General features: G+C 41.4%; 1 protein-coding gene across 1 annotated transcript in view; it reads left to right on the forward strand.

Annotated features, from left to right (window-relative positions):
• dock4 (dedicator of cytokinesis 4) overlaps window positions 1-27,916 on the forward strand; it is a 115,196-nt gene that overhangs the window by 21,165 nt on the left and 66,115 nt on the right. Inside the window, exons 2-8 of the mRNA XM_022749424.1 lie at window positions 9,363-9,446; window positions 11,819-11,859; window positions 14,195-14,250; window positions 14,346-14,442; window positions 15,027-15,175; window positions 17,927-18,011; window positions 25,335-25,486. Of these exons, the coding sequence (XP_022605145.1) occupies window positions 9,363-9,446; window positions 11,819-11,859; window positions 14,195-14,250; window positions 14,346-14,442; window positions 15,027-15,175; window positions 17,927-18,011; window positions 25,335-25,486 (664 nt within the window). The remainder of the gene's footprint in view (window positions 1-9,362; window positions 9,447-11,818; window positions 11,860-14,194; window positions 14,251-14,345; window positions 14,443-15,026; window positions 15,176-17,926; window positions 18,012-25,334; window positions 25,487-27,916) is intronic.

The raw sequence follows: 27,916 nt of genomic DNA on the forward strand, positions 1-27,916 counted from the left end.
TACCTGACGGAAAAAAAAGAAAAAAAAAGCAGATGTTTCTCCTCTCATCTTTCTCTATCGTCCCTCCATCTGTTAGTGGGAGCAGCAGCCTACTCTCCACTTCTCTACCTCTCTCACTCTGATTCTCCCTCATCACTCTCTACACTACCACTTTCTCTCTCTAAATCTTTTTCTTGTATTGCTTTATCACCAGCCTCCCCCACACCCTTCCTCTCCCTCCTCTCACTCTGTATATTTTAGCCTTTCTTCCTCCACTCTCCTCTCCATGCTTCTCTCTGCAGGGTGGGAGGATGGGTAGGCACCAGTGTCGGTGTGAGTTCAGCTGCTGCTCTAACTGCTGCAGCTCCCGGCATTTGCATCTGGAGTGTTAAGAGTATGAGAGCGAGAGAATGGATGCTTCTACCAGTCGGATGCTGTGGTTTATCAGAGAACTCGAGTGACCACAAAATAAGGATCATTCTGGTTAATTACAAGTTAGGTCATATTTTCTATGTTAACATTGTCCCCACAAAGTTATTTGCTGAGATCTGTGAATGCTGCAACATCCCTAAAAAGAAAGCCAAGGAGGCAGGAAAAATGAACGGAAATCAGACAACTTTTAAGTCGCCAGGATAGTTGGACAGGCATGGGAAAATGTACACTTACAACACAAACTGTCAGTTGTAAACAGCCATCACATGAACTTCCTGGTTCAGCTTTGACCTAGTGTAGGCCTCCTTGCCCTAGTTGTACATGCTCCTAATTTTCCTGTGTTACAGGAAATCTTGGGTGTGCTCACTTTCAGTTTCACCCCCAGATAAAGTCTTCAAGTTAATCTGTCTGAACTGTTGGTATTATTATAAATGGTATTATTCTTTAAAGCTGCATTGATGAATATTTTCATGTCAAGAATGGATGAAATGATTATGTGTAATGTGAAAGGTTGTCACTTTCGATGACAAGCCCGTAGAGAATTAGAACCTGAGTCTGCAGTTTCCCCTGTAACTTAGCATCTTTCTTTGCATTTTTCAGCTCTTTGTTTGGGTTTCACAGCATGCACCTTTAATGTTTGATCCACTCTCATTGCTCTCAGCGATCGCATTTCCAGGAAGCTGCATTCTGTGAAAAAGCTCTGATAACCCACTTTGTGCTATTTGCCGGTGCTAAAACAGCAGACAGGCAAAGTTCAACACAGTGGAGCATTTAGCAGTGAAAGAGCCACATATCTAACTTATTAGCCTGCGGAGAACAATAGAGAGCTAAAAGGAGGAGCAAATATCATTCTTACCTTCACCCTGTGCCCAGAAACATGACGCCAGATGAATGCTAACGTTGCTACGTACCTGTTAGATGTGTTTGCTAACACATTAGCCCTATCACCTTAATGACATACATGCCAGTGTTGTGTTTACGGCATGTTGGGCTAAAAATCAATGAATGCAACATGACTGTTGAATATGTTGAATCACACTTGACTTACTTGGAGCCCTCTGGAGTGTCTGTTTACAGACATAAAAACGCTGGAGCTGAATTCTGGTGGCAACTCAACAGTGACCCTCTTGTTCTCCAGGGAGAGCTGGCATCAGATCAGATCCCAATGAAATCCAGGCTGGTTTGTTTTTTTGGCAAGAATGCCATTCAACCCAGTCACAGGAAGTGTCCCTTATGCTGTCATGCACCTCACTGACTGTGACTTGCTATTCCAAGGTACAAAACACATGAACTACAGGAAAGTCAGATGGGATTAAAGAGGATGAATATGACCAAAGTCTTTTGCAGTTGCTTGAGAAACTGTACAAACCACTTAAAAAAGATTACCTGCTTCATTATTTAGACATTAAAGAGATAAAAACCGGAGTAGTGATGTCATAATCCATTGGTAATTACTACAGAAGAGGGAAAAATGACAAATTTATGCAGGTGAGATAAAACCTACCAAGAGGATTATAATAATCATCTCATCTCTACTTTGGCATCAGAGGGCTATCTAATGCATGCACTTAGCTAGCTTTGAAACTACACACACACACACACACACACACACACACACACACACAGATTAATGCCTGGGAATGAGGTGAGGTTTTAGCGCACTGACCTATATTTCTATTTAATCTGAGTCATTTATGATTCCCTCCTACTTAGGCCAGTAGGACAGACTGAATGCTGCTTGTGTTTCTCCCTGTACTTTATGACTGGGGCAGAAGCTAATGTTACCTTAGCCAGAGATCATGCTAATGAAAAGCTAATGGAAAAATAATACAGTGCGTTTCCTTTTTTTTCTGTTTTTAAATTGACAAAATCAGTGTGTGGATGCGTTTGCAGCAGCTTCTTCAGTGAAAATCATGTTGGAGGTGATGTGGAGGGGAGACCAGCAGGAGTCCATAGTAGTTTGTGGAATCATTCTCTTTTTAATAAGCGGCTGTGCGACCTACCTGCACAGTTTGTATTTATTTTTTCACAAGTCAGTTACTGTAGGTATAAGATTTCAAATTCTGTCTCAGACTCTGAGGCAATGATGAAATGTTATTGAGCCCTGAGCTGCACTTTTTGTCATGCAGCAATTAAAAAAAAAAAAAAAGAGAAGAAAAAAAGTAATAAGATTCCTCACGAAACTCTGTTTTGAAAGCTTCTGCTCCGGCAGCGTGATTCTGAGCGAAGGGTTATTGTTGCTAGCGAGCGGTTTTGCGATGGTGCTTCTTTTGCTATCGCCACACACACAAAGGCATCGAAAGGGACCTGGCGGCCGGCAATGGAGAGGGCGAAATGAAAGCCGTTCCTCCTGGGTGATTCTGCCGGCCTGGCTTTTGTCCGTACTGCCTATCAGAGCTCTACGTCTGCACATGTGTGTGTTTTTGTCTGTTTCTGTGTGCACAAGTGCCAAGTTGACTCCTATTCAAGGCCTTCTCAGCACTGCTACTTTCAGACATCTGCCTGCTCTCCTCTCCCGCTGACGACCCCTGTTGATTCCCCTGCTTTTAAATGTGTGATGCCACCTCCCAGCATTCCAAGCTCAACTAGAGAAATCTCCTCTCTACAGATTCACATGAGCGCGCGCACACACACACACACAGACACACACACTGACTTAATCTGTCTTATGCTGCACTAAAGCTGTCAGATACCTCTCCTGCTCTGTCACACTTATGAGTTTATGTGCGTTTGAGCCTGCAAGTGTGCTTCATATATGTATACACACATCTTTGTGATTTGGCTTCTCTGACTGTACAAAATCAGTCGGTAAGTCCTTGTGTGTTGTTAACCACATTCACCCTTTCCCTGCCTTGAATCCACAAGGTGGTGGGAGACATACTGTACAGCATTATAGCATGACGTGGAGGCATTTTAGACCCTTTTTCATTTTGCCACATAGAAATATAAACGCCTGAAGCCTTTGATTAGGAACACAGTGTGCATGAGGTTGGCTAAGAGAAAAACATAGCTGAGCTAGTTTTGGTTTAAGTAGGAATGTTTTAGTCACATTGCTGGAATACAAGGCACTTTTGGTTTGGCAGATGCAGGTCTGACTGTATTATGCTATTGGCCAGTGGAGTGCAGAATGCGGAATGTTCAGCATGAGGAACTGAAGAGGGTCTGTGGGTTATGTTCTTTTGAAAGTGTTCACCTTTTAAATGTGTAAGAAAGAGGCTGAAAACAGGTGTCGCTTCCCCTTTGGACATCACTCTTCTTGCCTTATTCAGAATCCAACCCGTTAATCAACTCTTACAAATGTGTGTTTGTGTGTGTGTGACTGTTTCGTAATGCTCACACATATATTCCCACACACAAATGAAATATTCATGATCCTTACATTTGGCAGCAATGGAGGCCAGTGGAGCGCCATCAGTTGCTGTGTTGTCAAATTAGCATATTAATGATATAAATGCTGTATAATTAACATGTGGGAGTGGATTATGCATGTGAATCATTGTCAGATCATTTGGAGAGAAGAAAGGGTCAGGCTAATTAGGTTAAAAAGCACATTAAGTGCTTTGAATGAAATTCGCCTTGTGATTTAGTACAGAAAGGGACAGAATCAGTTGCTGCTTCATGCTTCTCTATTATTTCTTTTTACACTTAAATGGTGAAGTCTCTGTAAATTTGAGTCTAGCAGCAACACAACATGGAGCTTTGATCACTGGAGGTATACCTGCCTCATTCAGACATTGCCTGTTTTATTTATTTTTTTATTTTTTCAAAATCGCGCAGGCTGTTTTTGAAGGAGGAGCACTGGTGTTCTTCTTACTTGGGGCCTGTGGCAGTGTTTGTTCTTCTAAGGAGCTTAGACGGAGCAACGAGCAAACCAAATGTAACGCGGTTTGACAGGCCTTGACTCCAAGTGGCAGCCTAAAACACATGTAAGCCTAATCCAAGCCAGCAGGCTTTCTAGGGATCTCGACTTACTCAGCAGAATGTGCTTGCAAACTAGCAAACACAGATCTAGTCCTAATGGATTAAAAGGAGGTGAAAGTGCATTAAAGAGATCGAAATACAACCTCTGATTTCAAGATCCCATGTGGACACAGTTTCTGTCAGTTAATGAGTAGATTATTTGCTTTCAGTGCAACTTTGTTTGGTTGGATATCTGGGTTAGGGCCGCAGCTAATGATTATTTTCATTATTGATGACACCATGATGATGTTTTTTAAATAATTAATCCTCAAATAATAATTTGTCTATTCCCTTCGCAACTTCCCAAAAGCAGAGGGTGGCATCTTCAGATAACTTCTTATGTCCAACCAAAACTCCAAAAGCTAAAGATATGCAACAGACAATTAGGGAAGCAACAGTATATCTGCAGATACTGGGTACTGATCCAAAACCAGTGCCCTCTTTTCCCCAAATTAAATTTTTTTTTACTTCAGCCTGAAACTCCTTGGATCATTTTTATGTGAGGTAACATGAGGCCAGAGGAATATGAGCTCATGTAGCAGAAGTTACACTCAGATGTCGACTCTTAAAGGTCTTCATGTGTCCAGCATTTTGGACAGGCCAGTAGAAAACCACCCTGAAACCAATGTATGAAGTAATTTTCCCAAAAAAGAAACCTAGCCTGAAAGGGACCTGAGGGCAGTCAGAACCTGACTGCAATAGATCCAAAATAACTAGACCTGCTCCTCGATACTGTCGACAACTAGCTGGGGTCAAAAGAGTTGTGATAATACATACACTTCTTCCAGGCACTTCTCACCCCTCTGCAAGAGTAAGAACCACGTCATTACAGCTGATAGAGAGTTAAACAGGAACCGCTCGAGTATTACAGTTATTGACCCACAGACCTGAGACCAGCAGGAATGCAACAGGAACCTATTTGGAACAGATTCATTTGCTCATATTATACACTGTATGTAGTGGGTGTGTACACTGTATGTACGTATATGCATTTTCAAGTATCAAGTAAAAAAAAAAAAAAGAAAAAATCAGCTAAATTAATTGACTTGATAATGGAGGATTTAACGTCATCATTGTCAGTTAATATAATGGCGTCTGTTGGTCTTTGTCTTTAAGCATGGCACCTTTTTCTCACATCCTCTTGGCCTCTCTCTCTGTATGACCTCCTCACAAGCTGATATCTCCTAAGTGGCGTTCTCAAGTGTTGTGATGGAGATGTTTGCTGCCACGTTAGCCCCGTGAACACCCAGTGACACGCCGCATCAGTGTCAAACCACCAACTCTGATGCTTGCTGCTTTTTGTCAGTCCGGATCCGCTCATCTCTATCCTTTTACTTGAGAAAATTGACAGAATGAATTGTTTCTCCCCGTCTCCCTCTTCATCAGTGTGCTTCTGTTTATCCATGTGTACATGTGCGCTCTTCCAGGCTGCCATCTTTGTGTAATGTCTAGTTCAGGGATGACAGTCTGGTCCAGAATAGCAGCGTCCTCCACGCGACCCAGTGGTGTTGCACAGAATCAGACTGTGTGTGTGTGTGTGTGTGTGTGTGTGTGTGACAGAAAGGGTCTGAGTTTGCCTTTTGGTGGCTGAAATGCTGGTCAGTGCAGGCCATCTGGAAACTGGGTCTAACAGGTTCAATAGGCAGCCAATGTGTGTGTGTGCGTTAATGTCATATCTGAGCATCAGCAGGTCTGCTTTTGTTCAGTTTATGCAATAGGATATTCATGCACCAGTGGCATCCACTTAGATGTGTCATGCTTGTGTGTGTGTGTGTGTGTGTGTGTGTGGCGTGTGTATGCATTGGTCCGTTTATAGGATTCTACCCCTGCTATGCCTGTTTTTGTACTCTGTGGCAGCTGTGTGGTCGAACAGCCATGAATGGCATCTCTCTCCCCGTTTGTACTCGCTGTTCTCTTTTTCTGGAGCATTAGGACACATCCCGCAATCGTAGCAAATGGGACAAAACAAAAACAAATCAATTCCCCCGGAGAGTGAACACCTTAGTGCATCATTAGGCAGTTAGCCGGTCCAGACAGTTGACAGACAGTCAGACCCAGACGGATGACAGGGAGTTTGAGACAGACAGACGGACAGACAGCAGCTGGCTTGTGGATCGACAGGCGGGAAGCTTTCATTTCACAGTAAAAAAAAAAAAAGAAAAAAAGAAAAAGAAAGGCGACTTGAAACTGAATAATTTAGTTCACTGCAGCTGGGAAAGTCACTTGGATAATTCATGCATTGGGCACACTTTGTGAGTGGAAGTGTGTTTGCTGTGATTGCCTCTGCATGTGCATGTGCATGTGTGTGTGTGAGTGATTGGGCTTTGAATGAATTACAAGAAGTAGGCAAGTTTCGGGTTCCTCTGTGCGTGTGCAAGCGGTTGGTCTTTGAATGAATTACAAAGTCAGATGTGCACTTGTGACAAATCCCTTGTAAAGATAGTGTTTCTGCAGCTTGAGGGATAACAAGGAGTTGGCGAAGCTTCACTGTGAAATGCAGAAGGACACAGACTAGCACACACATGCACAGAGTTGCAGACGGCACACAGGGTCTAGCTGCTGTTTGATTTCATCAGCAGAGTTGATCTCAATGTCAACATGAGAGAGTGGGTGGATGGGTAATTCAGCTGAATCCTCTCATGGATCGTGGGCTACTGTGCCAGAAAAAAAAAACAACCTAAAACTGATGAATAAACACCTCTGGCAGTCAGCCTCTAATTCGCAACTGATATTTCTCTTTGAGTGCATCTTAATCTATTAGTAAAGTTCATCCTTTTTCAGTTTTTGCCAAGTTTATCAACAAATAATCTAACTTTCTGTAAGGAACAACCATTTTTAACCCAAAGTTTAATTCCGAACAACAAAGAACATTCAGTCAGTGCTTCTGCTGATGGAAGTGAAGTGAAAAATGAGGAAGAAAATGTGAATTTGCAGCAGAATCCAGAAGAAAGTTACAGATTTTTTAAAATATTTTGGCAGTTTTTTTTTTTTTTTTTTTTTTTACCAATGTCTTTATGTGTGTCATGAGTCCCTGAAACATTATCTTAGTGTCCATATTTGCACTCATGGTCTCTGGGTGCGGGTCACTGTCCTTAAATTGTGTTGGATTAAATATAATCCCCCTGCAACTTCTCTCAGTGGTGCTTGGACAGTTCATTCAGGTACACAGGACGATCCCTGCAGGCAGAAGAAGTGGAATTCTCTCTACACACTTCAGCTGAGCCGGGATCTCGCTCAGTTCTGCATGACAGGGACTCTTGTTAGACGTTTCCACTGCAAATCCAAGTGAAGCCGTCTTTTTTCCCCCTCCACACGTGTGTGTCCATGTGTGAATGCGATGTCTGTGTGTGTCCATGTGTGCTTTGCATACATTGCCATTTGAATAGGCCACTTGTGTGAGTTTTGAATTCTGCACAAGAACTTGTGTAGATATTTCTGCAGTCTGTGTGTGTCACCTGACGGCTGTTTGCATGCTATATTTGCAAGTATGTGTGCAGCGGTTGACATATCTGTGTGCGCATGCAGGTTTAAGTATGTGGGTTAATTCATCATGTGTGCGTGTTTGTGTGTCAGCAGTGAGCGAGTGAACGGGACATAGCTCTGTTTTTAAAGAGCTGGTTGAAGAGCTGTCGACTGACACTCTGCTGATGACTATTACACTCTCACAGCGCAAAGTACTGCTCAATGCTAATGGACCATCAGCATCACTCTGTCTCTACTCTCTTACTTATTCTTCTCTTATATTTCAGGCATTGCTTCAACATCGATTCAAAAACTATATAATCTTATATCTCACCCCAATATATTAATGACATCGTCTCAAAGCAGAATGTCAGTTTTTCCTGTTTCACTATAGTCATTCTCTGATGTTTAACTTGCCACTTTCTACACACCACCATCTGTAAAATGCAAGATCTCTTTTTCTGGCTTTTTTTTTTTTTAACATTTCCTTAAAGGGTAATTCCAGCTGTTAAGTATATTTTGGGACTCACGATAGACAGATTAAGAAAAGACTGGTGTTGCAGAGTCAGAGATATCCTATTTTTTAGTCTCTAGTGTGGGTCAAACTAAAAAAAATTGCAGTCTTCAAGCCCGGTGTGACATAAACCTGATGGCATCACCAGAGGTTATTTTTCAGACTTTAGAAAGCTGCCCTCCCACCGTTTTCACAGGCGTAGGAGTAATGCTCCTGATAACTAGTTCGCCGAGCTTCATCTGTAGAGTCCATCCTTACTTCTGCTGTCCATCTGTTTTAATAGTGATCTGAGAAACGGAAGACATGATGTTTGTGTGTCTTCTGTATGTGTCTGTATCACACAGTTACTTTGGTGCCCTGTTTCCACTCCCAAAGCTTCCATATATATATATATATATATGTATAAGCATTGCTTCAGTAAGAGGTCATTGTAAGTCTAGAGACAGTGACAGAGGTGTTATTTTTTCACCTATATCTATCTCTGAGGTTGTCTGCTGGCGACTCTCTGAGTAGTGAGTGACTGTCTACAGTAAACAGCTCAGGATGATTCAAAGCAGGCTGCTGCTTCTATCTCTGCATCACCCACAGTGATGTACGACCCCTGTGTGTTCAGGACTGAACAGGTGGTGTTGCTTCGCTTGCTGTAACTGTCCTCACAAACCTTTACAAAAGTGAATGTTTTTTTCAGTCTTTTCTGTTTATGGTTATGTTGCTTGAAAGGTTTTGTCTTCAAAATGGGTTTCTTATATTCTGTGTTACTCAGAATGTACTTATGCAAGTTTGATTTGTGTATTACTATTTTGAGTTGAGCAGGGATATTTCATAAGCTTTTGATTTTATTTCACTGACACAGATTATTGATCGCACCTCCTCTCTCTTGAGTTGTTTTCCAGCAGCGTTGTGTTTTGTATCACTCTGCTCATGTCTCAGGACCTTTTTCTAACTCTGCATAACCAAGATCAAAGATAAAAAAAAAAAAACTCATGTGGGTGTTTTGTGCCTCTGTTCGTTGCAGTGCTGGCCAGTTTCCGAGGGACCGTCCAGCATGGCCTCCCACTGGAAATTGGAGACACGGTGCAGATCCTGGAGAAATGTGAAGGTACAGTGTACAGCTTTCTGTGAGGGGAAAGAAACTGAAGTAGCTGCACAAGTAGTGAAAGCAATTGCTTTTGATTGAGTAGTGAAGCGAACACATGTACTTACACGCACAGAAAACAAATGACAGGAAAACTTCCTCTTTTCATGAAGTTTATAGACTAAGTAAATCCATATGAAAGCTGTCACACTAATAGGCACAAGCGCGCACATTCCCACACACTCGTACACAAATCACACGCATATGTTGGTCCGCAGATTTATGCAAGCAGAAATAGAAGAAATAGACACCGAAACCGACGCGCTCAGATGGTTGTCTGGTCTCTGGTGCTCTTCCAATGGGGTATCATCACACTTCTCATATCTTATTGAGGGATGTCGTGGTGGAGTGTACACACAAAATGAGCAGCATCATGCCTGTGATGAATGCCTGTGGAAATTCATGTTTGCTACTGTTTCCTGGACCACGGGCTGGCTGCTCTTCCTGCCTTCCTGCCCACGCCGAGTCTGTTTTTCTCCTCTACTTTCTTTCTCTTACACGCTCTCTCTCTCTCTCTCTCTCTCTCTCTCTCTCTCTCGCTCACTTACTGTCTGTCCCTCCCTATGTATGTTAATATGTTTTTTCCTCCTATCTCCATGGGTAAGGGGAAAATAAGAAAGACAGAGATAATAAATTACATGATATAACATTTTTGGAGAAGGCAGCGGTGGTGATCGTTATACATGAAAGGGACCCAATTTGAGTTTTTATTATTTCCATACTAATGTGAAACCATCCGACCACAGCAAAGCCACACTTTTATTCACACCTTAACACAAACAAGCAGTTGACACACACACCAACCCTTCTCCTCAGGAGCTCCTGATACACTCTGTCTCACTTCCTGTTGGGAGACTGAAGCACTCACTCACACAGAGCGAGTCAGCCAGCACAGCCAGGCAGTCAGTCAGTCGAGCAGCCAGTCGTGCAGCCAGCCAGAGGGATGTGATATTGCAGTAGAAGACCCAGAGGAAGTAGACAATAGCGCAGCCAGCGGAATGCTTGGCCCAGAAGGGAGGAACAAAAATCAAAATCCTGCCAGCAGCGGAGGAGGCTGAGGGATGGGCTGCTGACAGCAGAGGAGGCCGACTAATGGCTCTGCCTCATGTTGATACTGTTGACACTTCAAAACACAAGAGCTTTCAGAGGGAATGTGTCTTTACTGACATGCGGCAGCTCCTGCCTGAAAACTGCCCTCAGAAATTCATTTTAGACTCGGCCCGTCACTGGCTCTTTCTTGAACTTTTCTTAAGTTCCTCAGAGGAGTGAATACATTAGGCTGAGTGCACAGTATATAAACTGTGATTTAAAGCGGCGGTTCCCAAACAGAAGCATCCCCTGGTGTATACATACCACTGGTTGGGAACAACTGATTGAAAACATTGATCCGTTATCACAACCTGATGATCTATTACAGATGTTTTCCCTCCTCGACTGACATAAAAGCTTGCACAGAGCTGCCACAGTGTTTGCCCTCTGCTACTGAAAAAATGACTCATCTAGGAAATACTGAGCATATGTTCCACAGTGCAGACCCAGACAAATTATGAAATGCTATTCGGACCATGCATGTCTGAAATAAGTCAGGGAGAAAAATGCCACCTAAGTCACAGATGCTCTGGTGAAACCCAACAGTGATTAGAATAATCTAATACATTTACATTTGAGCTATTTTGCAAATGCTCTTATCTGGAGGGACTTAACAATGACTGCAACAGTGGAATGAGCTTATATCGTCAGTTTGGAAAAGAGCATCAGCTCAAAGCCTCCCATGTAAATGTATTAGATTGTTTCTATCAGTGCTGGGATTTGCAGAAGCATCAAGCACGTACTAATTTGGCTTGAGCTCAGATTGGAGTGTGTAATGGTGTGAGAATAGTGCGAACGTATGCAGGTGACGGCTTTTTCACCTTTTTTCTCTGTATGTTTTTTTTTTTTTCACACCTGCGAGGACAAGTCACAGTGAGGTTGACAGAGCTTTCAGAGGCTTTATGAGTCAGAGGTTTCTCGCCCTCAGTCTGCTGTGTGTTTACCTGTGGTCACTGCATACACAAGCTGTTAGAAAAACAAGTTCTCATGTAACACGATGCTCTTGAGTTCTGCTAAAAAAAAAAAAAAAAAAATCTAAGGTGGTTTTATTGGCGGTGGAGAGTTATTCAGTTAATGCTGAGACACACACACACACGCGCACATGCACACATGCACACATGCATCTCCTTCCCAGTTGTCCTGTTATTAAATATATATTATTCCATATTTCTCTCCCTCCTCTGTACTGCACTCCAGAAGTAAAGATATAAAGGTGTAATATTCACCGTGAATATTTGTCTCTGCAGGTTGGTACCGAGGATTCATCTTGAAGAATCCTAATGTCAAGGTGAGTGAGCCATCTTCTTTGAAGTGTGTGCATGTTTTGCTTGTCTTTAGGTTGCTTATAACTCATTTGTGCACTCATTCAATCGTGACAACCTCTCTCATGATTTTCTTTTCATTATTAAACATTGTGTCAACTGACAGAGCAGTGATTTCAAACAGAAAGTCTCCCTCAGGCCCATCGTTGTTAGCCACAACCGGCAGTTTAACCAGCTTGGATTACAACTGTCATCAGCTGTAACTATTCAATTCTGTCAGTTGGTTAAACTAAAGACTTTTGTCTGGTAAAAGTGCTCAGCATGTTGGTGTGATCAGCTGCATGTGGTTAGCCGCTGTCCCTTCATCTGCTAAGTTGGCCTAAACCCCACACACGCCAACAGTCCATCCATTTTTCATTATTCTGCCTGATTAGAGCTCTTTTCAGGACTGTGTGGGCATGTACCCACAGTTCCCTCACTGTCAGTTGTGTTGCACCCATTGATCGTTGTTAATGTTGTTAGTAACTCTGACAATTGAAAAGGTCTAATTGTAGGTTTAGTCTTATTAGCAGGCCTCTGTGGAGGTTGGTGACATTGTGTAATTCCCGGCATAGCGCCAACCAACTTCAACCTGAGCAAAGGGCTAATCAGCCACATTAAATTAAAACACCTGTGTGGGTGTAGGGGGCCTTTAATGGAAACAACTTTTCACTGAAATGTCACAGTGTGAAAAATGAGAGATGCTTGAACTCCATTCAGCTGTATAATCAACGACAGTCAAGTCAAGGCGAGTGTCCACATAGCGTTTTTTGTTTTCTTGCAGAAAAGCGCTGGCAGGGCGCTGAGAAGCGCCTCATCCCAGTGCTTTGTCAAAAAAGTGCTGCGCGTGGGTTTTGTTTCCATGGCAACAATATCTTGACAACATACGTATCACCACTCAGTGTTCAGCCGATCTGCTCCCACAATTGGGCTTTTCTGTCTCTGTTGTGGTAGTTTCTATCCAACACATAAAGGTCCGGATAGACAGATACAGCCAAAACTATCTTGGTTACCGGGGTGATGAGTCTCTCCCCATCTGATTGGTTACCTAAAACGGAGCTACAGTGATAACACCAGCGCCTTACTGAAAAGTTTTTCAACTAGAAGCACTCGCTCTGAAAAAAGACACTGCAGCGCCTTTTCCACATACTCTCTATCCTTATTGGGACACAGAAAAAAGACACTGTATGGCCACATGCTTATTACACCATATCACAAATCACACGTTGGCCTCAAAGGGCTTTACAAAATACGATCCTCTTTTTTTAGACACTCAATTCTGATGAAAAATGAAATAAAATCCCCCTGAAAAATCCTGTAACTGGAAAAAAGGAAGAAACCTCAGATGGAACAACAGAGGCATCCTCTTTTTGTTGTGCTGCTAAAGAAGTAAAATTACAAGAAAATTTATCACAGAAGACAATAAATTACTTCCACCAAACACTGGACCACAAACTTCTGCTTTTAAGATTCTGTCACACACATTATCTGCTCTGTTTCTAATAACTGATCTGGTCTTATAGAGCTGTGAGGTTGCTGTTTACACACATGGTTCTTTAATAAGTATAGCTAGCTTGACAGTTTGAAATATTCACTAAATCTAAACTAAAATTTTGTATTACAAAAGCTAAAAGTCAAGTTACAACCTAAATCAGACAATTTGATACCAGTAAGTTTCTGTCTGATTATCGTTTGAAAATAGAAAGCCCGTCCTTCCTCAAAATCCACAAATTAAAACCAAACTGAGTCATCTCTGCAAACTCAGCTGCATTTCCTATGCACAAAACACACATGGATAAAAGATGGAAGTCGAGTGACATCAACTGAAAGTCTGATTGAAAGTCGTAGGGGGTGGCTTTTAAAAGCTCATGTGCATAACATGTGATAATGCAAATGTAGCTGGGCGCTAAGTGTTTGGTGTGTGTTCAGAGTCTGTGTGTGTGTGTCTGTTATATATCCACAGATACTTAAACATAAGTTCTGCTTTGATCTCCCCAATTCAGAAGTGAGCAACTTGCAGTTTAATAGCGTCAAACACACACACACACACACACACACACACACACAAACATACATATACACACATACACAAACACACTTTCATCTTTTTTTTTTTGTTTCCTAAATCCCATTGCTACTTGCTTTTATCTCTTTGTCTGCTCCTCTCTCATTCTTTTAACCCACAAACACACATAACACTGTTTTGATTATGTGTATCATTTGCACATGCTAACAGCTAAATGCTAATGCCACTTGTAGAGGAAGAAAATGACTCAAGCAGTGTTTGTGATTCTCATTTACCTGTTTATCTTCTGCCCAAAGGGGATCTTCCCTTCAAGCTACATCCACTTGAAAAATGCCCACGTCAAGAATAAAGGGTAAGTAATCTGTTTTTCCTTTCATGTATATATTTAAGTGCAGGTTGTGGTAGAGGTTTGCACACTAACTCTTGTGCATGTGTGCATGTTTGCAGGCAATTTGAGACGGTCATCCCTGTTGAAGACTCTGTCATCACAGAGATGACATCAACGTTGCGAGACTGGGGTGCCATGTGGAAACAGCTCTATGTGGTAAGAATCCTGAAACATACACACACACACACACACACACACACACACACACACACACACACACACACACACACACACACACACACATAGTTTGCATTTCCTAAGCAAAGCTGCATTTTCAGGTTTCTCATGAAGGGAATTTATTTGGCCCTGGGTAATTCAGAAGCTGCAAACAGTCAAAGCTTTTTCATACACATTCATTCGTTGGATTGATTGTGTTTGTGGCCTATTAAGCTATCTGGGGTGCTCATTGAATTGAGCTGATGAGTACGAGCAGATCAAAGTGCATAAATTTGTGGCAAAAAAGCAGCAGGACACTGAAGCTAATTTGCACAAATCCATTTCTCAGTCGCTGTCTGCTCCTCTCTCTGGGTCGCCGTCTTCCTCTTAAAGTCGATTCGCCTCTGTAATGTGTGTTCTGTCACTTTGTTTTCACTTATGTTTTGGGTGGTTCGACGCAACTGTATATTCTCCTTGTTGTTATCTGTGTCCTCCTTCTTGTCAGTTTCCCTTTCATTCACCGAGTGCGACTGACTCTCTTTTTCCTTCTTCGTCCCTCCTTTCCGTTTTTTCTCCCTCCACAGAAGAATGAGGGCGATTTGTTCCACCGGCTTTGGCACGTGATGAATGAAATCTTGGACCTGAGGAGGCAGGTGCTGGTGGGCCACCTCACCCATGACCGCATGAGGGATGTCAAGCAGCACATCACAGCGAGATTGGACTGGGGCAATGAGTGAGTTTCAAAAGTCCAAATATGGCTTCAAGAGCAGAGCAAAGCCATGTTTTATTATTCCGTCTCAAAGGACATGACTGATGACTGACTTTTGTTTGTCTTTTAGCTCATTAATAGCTAATTTTATTTATTTTTTGATAATCTTATTTAATATTTATAAAAGATAGATTTTTGTTTTACCCGTTGCTCAACCATTGGAATTCATTTATTTCACAATACTGTATGAAAATCAAATGCCAGTGACTAGAACCTTGCTTGAGACTGGCAGTTCATCACAGAGAATATTCTGCCAGCTTATTTTTTGTAAAAGTTTTTTTTTTTTTTTTTATCGCATGGCAATGCAGTTGTGAAACAGAATGACTTTTAAGTCTCACTTTTTGGTGGATGTATTTAAAGTTTGACATCAGAGATTTGCAAGTTGGTTGCTGAATAGACAGGCTTTTTCATACAAAGTGGTACAAAATTCATGTTTCCATGTTTGCTTATTGATGACAGTTTCCACCGCACACACTTTCCCAGGGAACCAAGAACGTTTTGAGGAACTCAGAGGTGTTTTGACTGGAGGAACAAAAATTTAGCTACTCTGCCACAATTCCTGGGCACTTACAGTTAAGTTCCTGCTCTGACGGGTAGTACTTTCTGATAGCACAAGACCTACCATCACAGAGTTAGTGCATGTCAGCTGGCAACTCCTGTGCAGCTTTATTCACACACACAGCACGCAAGCACTGGCTGCCACTAACATCATTAGGATGGGAGTTAGACATTTATTGTTACTTACATTGACTTTTGTAACACTGGTTGCAAATGCAGTTGGTTTTCCAACTGTTATAAAAAAAAGAGAGAGAGAGAGGGTGTGTGTGTGTGTGTGTGTGTGTGTGTGTGTGTGTGTGTGTGTGTGTGTGTGTGTGTGTGTGTGTGTGCGCGCATATGAGCAGAAACAAAGAGAGAGGGAGGCAAATCCTATTGAGTGAACAAAACTTAATTTTAAATTTTCCCAAAGTGATTATGTACTAAAGGAGGGAAAAAACAAGCATAAAACATTCAGCAGCAGTGCAACTCCGTCTCCCTTTCCACCTCTGCCTGTGTCTTGCATCTATTAACTGCAACATGGTACAACAGGAAATTACAAAAGAACGACCTGCGACTTGCGTTGTTACTTTGTCATGGTTTACAAATTTCAAAGCCATCATTTTAGTATTTGTCTTCAATCTAATTCTTCTAAGTTTCACAGTTTTCACAGCAATGCAACTGAAAAGAGCTACACATCTGTGATTTTCTGACAGCATAGCTTTTTTTAATTAAATACTTTCAGAACTGACTCTAAAATTTTGGATGTCTGACTTTCTTTGAATGCATGAATTGTTTCCGTTCCCTGCTCACACCTGCATAACCACATTAAGACAGTATATCTTCCACAAAACAAATGAATAAAATAAATCAAACTTCCTGCTCACTGTGAGGGATTACCTGCAGAGAGATTAAAGTCTAAAATCTTTTTAACTGCATCTGTCAGGAAGATGAGAAATCAATATAAAAAAAAAAACTTGGACTATACTTTGGAAGATGGTTATCAATAATATGGAGCATACACAATCTGTTGTTAATGAGCTACAAGAAAACCTGCAAATTCACCACAATCATCTCTGCTAATGGAATGATGTTTAACGTAATTTACACAAAGCGAATGAAACTGCATTTGAAAATGAAATAGTCACATCTCCTGTTTCTTCACATAAAAATAGATTATTGTAATAAAACTGAATATGCGATTCGGTTACTTGTTTATTCGGCCTTCTTAGCTCCGTTCCTAGAGCTTCTGTCTCTCCTTCTTTCTCAGATTCTCTCTCTCTGACTTTCTTCTCTCCTTGCTTCTCTGTCTTTTGTTGTGACCTACCCTCCCCGCCGGCACGCTCCTCACTCAATGAAGTCTCTTTCCCTCTCACACAGACGGCACTCTTTCCATCTTTCCTCTCTCTTTCCTCTCCATGCCACGGGGGTGAAATTGGAAAAAAAAAAAAAATCACAAGTTCTGTCATTCTCATTCTCTTACCCTTCACTCTCCTTCGTTTCCCTGCTGTGGTCCCTCCTCATACACTATATGCGCGCGCACACACACACACACACACATACACACAACCTTGACCTTACTGAGGAGATAGTTGGGACAGTCCCTCTTCGTGGGCTGTTCTATGGTTGACCAGGCCTGTCTCTCTTATTGCTGACAAGGAGACACACTCTGTCGTGCTATTTTGGTCCACTGAGAGAACCAGACTAGACAAGGATAAGAAGAAGAAGAAGAAGAAAAGACGGAGGAAGAAGGGAGAAAGTGAGAATTGGAGCCGTTTGAGGATGTGAAGGAACTTAGGGGGTTAATGGATGGAGAGGAACAGTTGGAGAGGAGCAGCTGGAGGAAGATGGATAAAGAGGACAGCGGGCATAGCAGGGGGCTAAAGGGAGAGGAGTTTTTTTTTTTCTTTCATCTGGTCCTCAGAGAGGAGAATGATCTGTCAAGTTTATTTAGTGGACTGACACTGCTGATCTGACAGTACTGGTTTGTGTGTATGTGTATGCACTTGTGGGTTTATATAGTGTGTGTTTGTTCACTTTGTTGCTGATGCTCAGTTCACTCGACCTCGTCTGTTTTGTCTGCCGAGGAGCAGGATATGAATTGCATATCATGGTAATATATGTGTGTCTATCTTACAATTCACTTCTTTACCGTGAATACTCTGTGTGTTTGTGTTACAGACAGCTCGGCTTGGACCTGGTCCCCAGGCGCGAGTTCAGCATGGTGGACCCAGACGAAATCAGCGTCACAGAGCTTTACAGACTGGTGAGTGGTCTTACAGTCCTTCATGTGATATTCATCTGCTCTCTTTTGGGTAGTCGGGTGGTGAAGTGCAAGTGATTACAGGACCCAGATGCTAAGTCAAATAGAAGTCATCTCTGCCTCTTAGTGGCAATCGCTTTTTAAACAGGCAAAATCAATATTTCTTTGGGGACATCTTTCAGTGTAAGATGGACATTGGTTTTACAGACTTGGTTTATGGCTTTACTTTGGACTGATGCCACAGACCACTGTGTGATTTGCCGTCAGTGTTAGTCTGGCAACAATTACAAGCACTACTGATGTACTTTTGCCATTTGTATGTAGAATTGGTTGTTTCAACAAAGTGATTACAATCCATTTCAAACTTTTTCTAAATTTCTAAAGCATATAGGAGACGTAAAATTGCAAAGTCAGTGCTGCTGGTTTCTAGAAGTGTTTTGCCCGGTTCTGTTTTCTTATTTAACGTTTTTCTTTAAACCGTAACTCCCACGTCACTTAACATAGAAACATGGGACTCTCCTGGATAATGTAGCGATCATATGGCTGTATATTATGTTACGTTTAATTACTTAAACTGTGTTTCTATGAAATCATGTTTTGTCCGTACTCGTAGAACGCCAGATGGCCCTAAATACTACAGTACCCATGAGATGCCAGTATGAAACGCAAATCGCAGTACACTTCATTGTTGAATTTGTGCATAAAACACAGCGTCACTGTCGCCGAATTCATCCAAAGTGGAACCAGGTGATTTGATTTACAAATATTGTTTATTTTAAATTTAATATTGACTATTGATATGAATATTAATATCAATATTGTTTTCTCAACAGCATAATCTTTAGCTTTCCAAAGATTATTATTAAGGACAACTGTCCACTGTTAGCAACGCTTGTAATTTTAACTTGATGACCGGACATAGACGAGTGTGCCAGATATTATTTTTAAGCAGTTGTTAATCTTTTATAATGATAATTCATCCAGGAGTGCTCCAACTATTAGTCACATAATATTGTCATTGTGTAAAATGAATGGGAATGGGCTCCTTCCACTTCGCAGCTCTATAAATGTAGGATATAGGCTCCAACATCCCAAAGCCCAGCACAGAATAATGATATAGATAATGAATGGATAGATGTGTAATGTCTATTACTGTAAATCCAGTGTGTTACCATTTTGTTGAAAAAATATGTGCTGAAATTGTCAGGCGCTGACTTACAGCTGGTACTTGCTTCAGGCAAACGGCTTTGTAAAACATCGTCTTCAGCTGATCGCATCAGACAGTTGAAGGATGTTTTACCAGTGTGTTCACTTTAGTACGTTTTCTCTCCCTGCTAACCTCTAGGGTTATGTGAGAAGCTATCCATCACTGACAGAAGTCTTTGAAACCTCTTGCTCAAACCTGGCAGGTGGCAGAGATAGTGCTGTGAGCCTGCAGACCAAATCAAACCTTCCCTATTTCCCCACCTAAGCACACCAGGCTCTTAAACTGTGGAAAGTAGGGATTACTGTAACTTCACAACTCAAGTTTCAGAAACATATGGAAATCTTAAGACACTGGTGTCATGAAATCACAGATGTTCCTTTTTAATTTTTTTTTTCTGAGCACCTCAATGACTTTTCTTCCATGTTGCTTAAAAGCTGTGAGTGAAAGTTCATTCTTGACCTTGGAAACAGCACTTTGCAAAACAGTCTCACTAAAGGGTCCACTTAGTAGCTCTGGAGGTTTGTATTGCCTCACGTGGCACACAAGCATCCATTTTTCTGAGCACTTTAAGAGCTTGAGAAAGTCAAAACTCCACAAAACAACACTTGCAGCATAAATAGCAACTTTACTTTACCTTCTCGTCCATGTTGGCTTTAAAGTTGAGATCAAAAAATTGAAAAAATCTTTCTAATGCTATTTAAAACTATCCAATGGCAAACGTTATAATATTTGGTAATTTTGTGTTATTGAGCATTTTAGCTGCTTTTCACAAAATGAATAAACAGTCTCAGTAATAGCCACTCAGTGAAATACTAGCATCAGTGTCTTTTCCTTGCGTGTAAAAAAAAAAGAAAAAAAAAAGGTTTGTTGAATGTCTGAATTTCTCCTTTTTCCATCCCTCACTCATTCTTGCCTTCCTTTCCCTCTCTGCTTGTCCTTCCCGCTTACTCCAAGCCCCAATCGCTGTTACCGTGGCAACCACTTCTCTGCCCTGAAACAGTGCGGGGAGAATTGTATCACACACACACACAAGCACACACGCTGTGACGGCTTTCCATTCGCAGGGGTAATTGAAGCTCTTAATCCATCTGTTTCTTTTTTTGTTAGTCAAAACAAAAGCAGGCATAGCAGGATGAAAGCTTAATGCACCTCTATTAAATTGTGTACAAAATGAGCAAATGACTGCAATTCCCCTTTACAGGGGAGAAGATAAAGGGACAGGCATTGCACTGCTGCCATCCACATACTAAAACATGCACACTTGCTCACACCAAGACACAACACGCCATCACACCGAGCCCAAATTACAGAAGTATTTTTCAGTGAGATCTTTGTTTATGAGAGCAGCTTCTTTGTTTCTATCTTGCACTGTGCCGATGTGTTGTGGCTTAATTAACTTGAAACGGGGATTACCTGGTATGAATGTGTGTGTGTGTATGTATGTACGTATGTATGTATGTATGTATGTATGTATGTGTGTTTCTGTGTGTGTGCTGAAATGGCAGTGGGGTGGTACTGTGGGAAAATGTAGCCTGACTGCTGCATTATGTCAAGGAATTATGTTATATCTGCCCAGTGAGCAATGAAGGGGATACTGAGAAGGATAAAAGGGAAGTGCATTGAGTCAGAGAGATTTCATACAGGCATAGTTTGATTTCAAAATTAAATTCATAGTCTACTATTTGACTTTACTTTTCCAAAAAAAAAAAAAAGCTCTGATTCTGTAAACCCGCTGAACACTACCCGACCAACACACAACCGGCACCCGGTAACAGACAAAGTTAGTGACTAGCTAGCCAGTGAACATAGTGGTGCAATTAGCAATCCAAAATCTTGATATTTCCCACAGGAGTTGGTGAAGATCAAAACAAAGCTAAAAAGGGAGTGAATATTGAACTTGCATCGATAAGGTTTATAATGTTTGTTATAAATAGGCCGCTGTTAGCTAACATCTTTCATATAACAACTTAAAAACGTGATAATATGTCAGTGTTGTGCTAGTAGCTTTGAAAAAAATTGACTGTAATGAAAGTTCAGGATAATCTAAGTTCCTGTGGGAGAAAAAATTCATTTCAAACAATGGAATTTCTCTCGCTAGCCGCTACCTTGTACCGTTAGCTAGCTAGCTTGTAACTTTTTCCCTCTGAATTTAGTCGAAAAGCTAATGATAGTCCTTCTTACCCTGTAGCACTACCCACAAGCTCTATAAACTAAATGGTTTACTTTAGCTTGATTTGATTTGATTAGAATTGTTAAATTTTTGGTAGCTTCAAAGCTGATCAGTTGACAAGCGTGGACAGGGTGATACAGAGCCTGGGGACAGCCTCTGAGAAGACAGTCTGGGGATATTATGTCCCTTCTGTTACAGTCACAGAGAAGTTTTGTCTGTTGAGATTGAGGACTGAATTAAAGTGGTCCCTGAAAACAGACACCATTTGAAGTAGTGAAAAAAAAAATCAGTCTGATCAGTTGGCAAAGCTGCCTGTAGTGTAAAGACAAGTCAACTTCAGACTTCCCGTTTTTTCCTTAGAGATTGAGTTCAGTACTGAGTGTGAGCAGAGCAGACCAGAGTTTAGATCCCAGAGCGATGGATTCATTAATGATGACAGATCAGACAGCAATGATAGATAGCTGAGGCCTGGGCCTGGACATGCTGTCGTAAAATTTCCTCTGTGGCTTCAGTTATAACTAAGGAGATGCACACACTCTTAAAAGCCTGCACATGCCTTCCTGCACAGGTCTCCCTCCCACAAGCTTAAGAGAGGGAAGAAAAGAAGCTTAAATAGTGATATAGAAGTGAGTGATGAAAGACAACTCTGACAGAGGGATGTAGAGTTTCTCTTTGGCCTCAGTTTGTCCTCTCTCTCTCCTTCTCGGCTCCCTGTAGTTTGACAGTCCCTCCACTTGGTGCTGCTTCGTGCTGTTTAGGAAAAGATTACTGAGTGAGCAATGATAAGACGGTTGGGCAAGCACACACATGGTTATGCTCCCTCTGTTCAGCTATCCCTCTCTCTTGGCCTCTCCTTCTTACCCGCAGCATTATGTGATGCCAGCAGGGCTGCCAGCCTTATTCCAAGGCTGTCATGTCTGTCCGTTGTGTCTAGTCATGCTGAAGCTGTCATATAACCACACATTGCTCCCGCCGGGCAGCTGAAATGACACACTGAAAATAACCTCGTAATAAAATCCCACAGCATAAATTAGGCCTTGCAGAACCTAGTCATTCTGCGTCAAAACCAGCTCAGCCCTGTTGTGCAGAGAAAAACTGATCTGGTAAAAAAAAAAAAACAGTGTTAGTGCCTTGTTGTTAGATCATTCTCCAGTGTTTTCTTTTGGGATCTCAGATAGGGCAGAGGAGTCACGGCAAAACAAAACATATTCATCATTTTGACAGATATTGCAATTGTAAAATGATTTGTGCTATAATGTTCTACCATGTTTATGTCTTAGAGGACCATGTTGGTGTTTTTATGTTTGTATTTACAGTACAGTCACTGTTATCCAAAGCATATCATGTGTTTTAGAATGATTTCTTACCCTCTAGGCAGTCACTGGTTATCTCACACTTCACAACAACATGGAAATCAACTTTCAGAGACTCAACCTTCTGAGACACTCTAGCTTAAGCTTTTATTGCCTTTATTTCTTGCCAAAGACATGCACTCTTGGCAGCATGTACGTACATGGCAACATCAGTGCCTTGACAGGCAGTTGCTACAGCATATTCTTAATTCAAGGAACAATCAGCCATTTACATTACTTTTTTCAATCACTGTCGTTTTCTACAGCCATTCGTTCCATTCAGAACCGGTAGTATGAGCCCAAGCCAAAATCAATGCTCAACCTCAGCAGTCCAACTTCCTTGCAGAAAGATTAGTGCCTCTGGGACTTCATTTGTCTCCAAGTTGTTTTCTGAGGCAGGGCTCCCAAGTTGTTTATTGAACCCAACAAGGTCAACAATAGATGGCAATGACTCAGGTTCTTCCCACAGTCTTACAAGTTTTGAATATATGGCTGGATATCAACCCAAAAAATTAAGAATATATATCAAAATTTTTCCAGAAAAGCTGCTGGAAATTAGATTCTTTCTTGTTCAGATGCAGGGCTTTGGCGGCTAACTAAAGCTAACAAAAGTCTGATGTTTCTTGAAGGAATAGTTTGACATTTTTGGGAATTGGGCAACCAGCGGAGACTCCAAAAACTTACTGGTCCTGGCCAAGAAATGGTCCCGAACATTAACATTTAGCAGCGAGCAGCAAATTGTTGCCATTTTTAGTTTTTTTCCAGGTCAAACAAGCAAGATTTCATTTGTTGATTAGTGAGCTTTAGAGATGCTGGTTGGTGATTTTGTTCATTTTCGTATGAGCCAGGCTAGCTGCTCTCTCCTGTTTCCAATCATTATGGTAAGCTAAGATAACCGGGTCGCTACGCTAACTCCAGCTGCATATTTAGCATACAGACATGAGAATGATATCGAGCTCCTCAACTAACTCTCAGCAATAATGAGAATAAGTGTAATGCTGAACTATTCCTTTGACTACACCAATGAAAAGGGTTCCAGCAGCACCACTCAAACAAAATGAAACTAATGCAGGCCACTAAACTTTCACTAGAAAGAAGAATCATGTTTAGTTTCAATACATATAATCTGTTCTATTAATATAATGTAGCAGCTGATTGGCAGGGTGGCAGCTTCTCCTTTGTACATTTGGCTCTTGTTACTCACTGATGCTTTCCTGTGGTGATGCTGTACTGCACTCTGTCCTTGCATTTTCTTTAGTCTCTTCCTTTTCCTCTCTCCTCATCCTCCTCTTCCCATCTCTTTACATCCTACTACAGAAGTGAATGTGGAGCAAAATTTGGCAGTGACATTACTGGCCATCTGGTACTCCGTGTGTGTGTGTGTGTGTGTGTGTGTGTGTGTGTGTGTGTGTGTGTGTGTGTGTGTGTGTCCGTATGTGTGTGTGTGTCCTTGTATTTTTGTATGTTGACAGCAGATTAGGATGAACCTCTCATAAACAGAGCTGTAATGTGCGAGTTGATCTGGGTGGTATTTACAACACTGCACCATGCTTTGTGAGGCTTTATTGATCTTGTTGATATAGATTGTCCTTAATATAGAATGTAAAATCAGACACTGAGATGTGACTTTGTGCTGCACTGTTTGACTATTTCTCTGCATTTATATTCAGTGTGAATCGTACTGCCTCTGTTCCTATTTCCTAGAGATTAAGAAACCAGTTGAAAGGAATGCAAATTGCAACGCCATTGTCTTTTTGTGTTAAGAAAATAATCAGCCCACTTATTTAAATAAATAAATTGAGCTTGAGGTAAATAAATAAGGAGAAATACAAACTTGTTGTTTTTTTATAGCTGTTGATGTAAGATGTTGACGTTATGTGTTTTTTCCAGGTAAGTGAGCTGTAATCGATTTCTGTGGAAGCCTTTGTATTATAAAGTGCAGAGACAAATCTGCACGTATTTATGCATGAAGTGTTTGTTTATGCCCACATCTGTATGCACAGCAGTATGAGCATCATGTGTCCCATTTGTTTCTTTGCCACCAAGATTGGAACAAAGAAACAGTCAGACAATCCATCTCGAGCTCTCACATCTTAACCTCTGGTGCTGCCGACAGTCTGGCATATTACACGCTATATTAACTCGATCTATATCAACAAAATCTATATTATAGTCTGTTTTATTTTTTGTTTTTGTTTTTTTTCTGTCTTCAAATATATATGCAAATGTACAGCAGATCTCCTCCCAACAGTGAGATGTCTCAGAGGGATGTTATTTATCTTTGGCTGGTAAACTCAACACTAAATACAGCATCTCTTGAATGTATTAGAGGAGATGTAACCACATGTTGTTTTTTCTCTAGCATTAACTGTATTTGATAAGCTTTGATCCTGCGTTTAAGGATCTTGCAGGATTTTCAGCTTATGGATTTCACTGTTTTTTTTTTTTTTTTTTACCTTTCCAAATCCACCTCACAACAGCACAGTATGTGTATTTTAATCGCTTGTATTCATTTGATTATTTGAATTTCTGTATCAGATTAACCTTGCCGAGAATACCAATAGATTAGTGCTGATATTCCCCTCTCCTCTCCGTAGATGGAACATCGGCACCGCAAGAAGGAGACCCCTGCAGCTGCTAGCACCCATCACTTGTTTGTCCATGTGAAGAGCCTGATGAGCGCCAATCTGGGAGAGGAGCTTGAAGTCTTCTTCCACATTTATGATGGGCGAGAGAACCGGCCACTCAGGTAGAGAAAATAACCCTCCGTTATTGTAAGGAATAATGATTGGAAATGCATCACTATTGTATGCTACCAATGAAATAAGATCCATTGTTTTAATTTGGTTATACTGTGACATTTGGTGAGGTAGAGACAGGATTTTTGTGGTTCTATAATGTAAATTATTTTTGAATAAGTGCCTAGAATTCAAAATGTTATCACCCCCTGTCATGGTATTTGACTAAAAACTATTTGTATGTTCGTAAGGTTGCATAGTTTTTGGGTTTGCTCATGTTATGTGGGCGCTCAATCTACAGAAATGCAACAAGGGTTGATTACTAATCAGGCATTAGAGAGGGAATGTCTCTGATAGCTCCCCTTCTCATTTTATAGAGTCAGCTCTAATTGTATCCATGAAGATTTATTAAATGAAGCAGGTTGTTAAAGTGCACTTTGACACATAAAAGTGGGCAAGGCCATGCTATCCACATGAAAGAGACCATCACCCTGGAAGTCTGCTCACATCACTTGCATGCATGCACGCACACCAACACACGCGCATACACACACAGACACGCACACCACAGTCCAGTGATCATGCGGCGACCAAATAAAAGACTGTATTTAAACTCCTCAGTTTTATAGTTCAAAGCAAATTCCACTCCATGTCACAAACAAGTGGATTCGTCAGGCAAAGGAAAATGAGTGGGCTGAAAAATGAGCACGGCAACACTGAAACTTCTTTTGATAAGTCATGCTTGTGCTTGACACTTCTCTCCGCCCCACAGGGTCACATCAGAAGAACAAGGGTGACATTGATGAGACTCGTTGTTTTATTATTTTGTGCAGCATGCTGTAACTCCACTTCTGCTTCCATTGAAATCCACTTCATTATTCATCAACATTATTGGCAGAAAATCTCACTGTTGTGCAAAAAAGTTTCCTTAGCTCATGTCTGTGGTTTCCTCCAGTACTGTGTGAATAATGGCACACAAGGAAAGAGGTTCTATTTTTACAAGAATTGTGCCATTGCTGTTTGGTTTTCATCATGCAATTTATCTGAGAGAGAAAGAGGAGTTTTCTGAACAAATAGATCTGCATGTGTACACACAAGCATGCACACAGGATGTATCAGTGGATCAGAAGCACTTTTAATTAGCCAAGTATATTTAAACATGCTCTCTTGTCTCTTGATGTAAGGTAAAAGGTTTTGAAATAATGAACGGAAATTTTCTCCTATTTGGAGCCTGCACTTTGTCTTGAAGTGGGTAGTTAGCGTCCAGTAGTATCATATTAAGATCCACTCGAAGCACTTTCTCTCTCCATCACTGTCATTATCTGTCTCTCTCTTTCTTTCTCGCTGTCTGGCTCTCTCTATCTTCTTGCTACTTTGAAAGATTGAGTACCTTAGCCAGGTAAGAGTAATTAGATTCTGTCATGCATTTGAAGTGGATTTACAGTACATTCTGTCAAACATAATGAGATTGGCTTTAGTTGTTAAGCTAAAACATCTGTCACACAACAGCAGGTTCAGACATTCAGTGTGCGTTACAAACACAATTCTCATTTATCCAAACTGAATCCAGCATGTAGTATAATAATGAGCGGATACAAAGCTCGATTTTTCTCATAACAGTTTATCTTGTTTCCAAAATCAGCTAATTACAAATTTTCTATCGGTTTTGGGAGATAAAGGCAGTCAAAGGCCTTAACCATTGTGCCATTTTGTGTGTGTGTGTGTGTGTGTGTGTGTGTGTGTGTGTGTGTGTGTGTGTGTGTGTGTGTGTGTTGCAATCGCATCAGTTGTCTTCGAGGAAAATCTCGCAATGGCAGCTCGCCAACGTTGTCTCTCACTGTCTGGTCACACGCATAAACAGAGAGACATACACACACACACACACACACACACACACACACACACACACACACACACACACACACACACACACACACATATTTACACAAGCTGCCTGGCAGGGAGCCATTTCGATGCTTCCCTCAGTGCCGGTGGTTTATGTGTGAGTGTGTGTCAGAGACCAGATGGGGGTCCGGCCCGTTGTCTCAGCACCATGCCAACACCAGCAGCCCTTGTGCACCATGGCAGCTTCTTTGTGTTCAATTCAGACTCCTTGAATGGCTCTTCAGCAGGACACACACACACAAACACACATACACACACACACACGCAGGGACATACTGTACCATGCTCACACATGATCCTGTTGCTCTCTGTGTAGGTTTTGTGGCTATTGCAGACCAAACACGCACATTTATAACAACTTCTTACACACTTACACTTCCCTCCTCCAAGTCTGACCTCGGCTCACATCTACCAAGGTCAGCCATGGATGGCTGCACTTGGACGTATTGGATGTGTGTGCATGTGTTTGTCTGTGGAGAGCTGAGGCTATCTGTATATTTTTTTGTCTCTCTGTTTCTTTATCTCTCTGCTGTGTC

Source organism: Seriola dumerili, unplaced genomic scaffold, assembly GCF_002260705.1.
Source record: "Seriola dumerili isolate Sdu_G_001 unplaced genomic scaffold, Sdu_1.0 BDQW01000138.1, whole genome shotgun sequence".
Classification (NCBI taxonomy): Eukaryota; Metazoa; Chordata; class Actinopteri; order Carangiformes; family Carangidae; genus Seriola; species Seriola dumerili.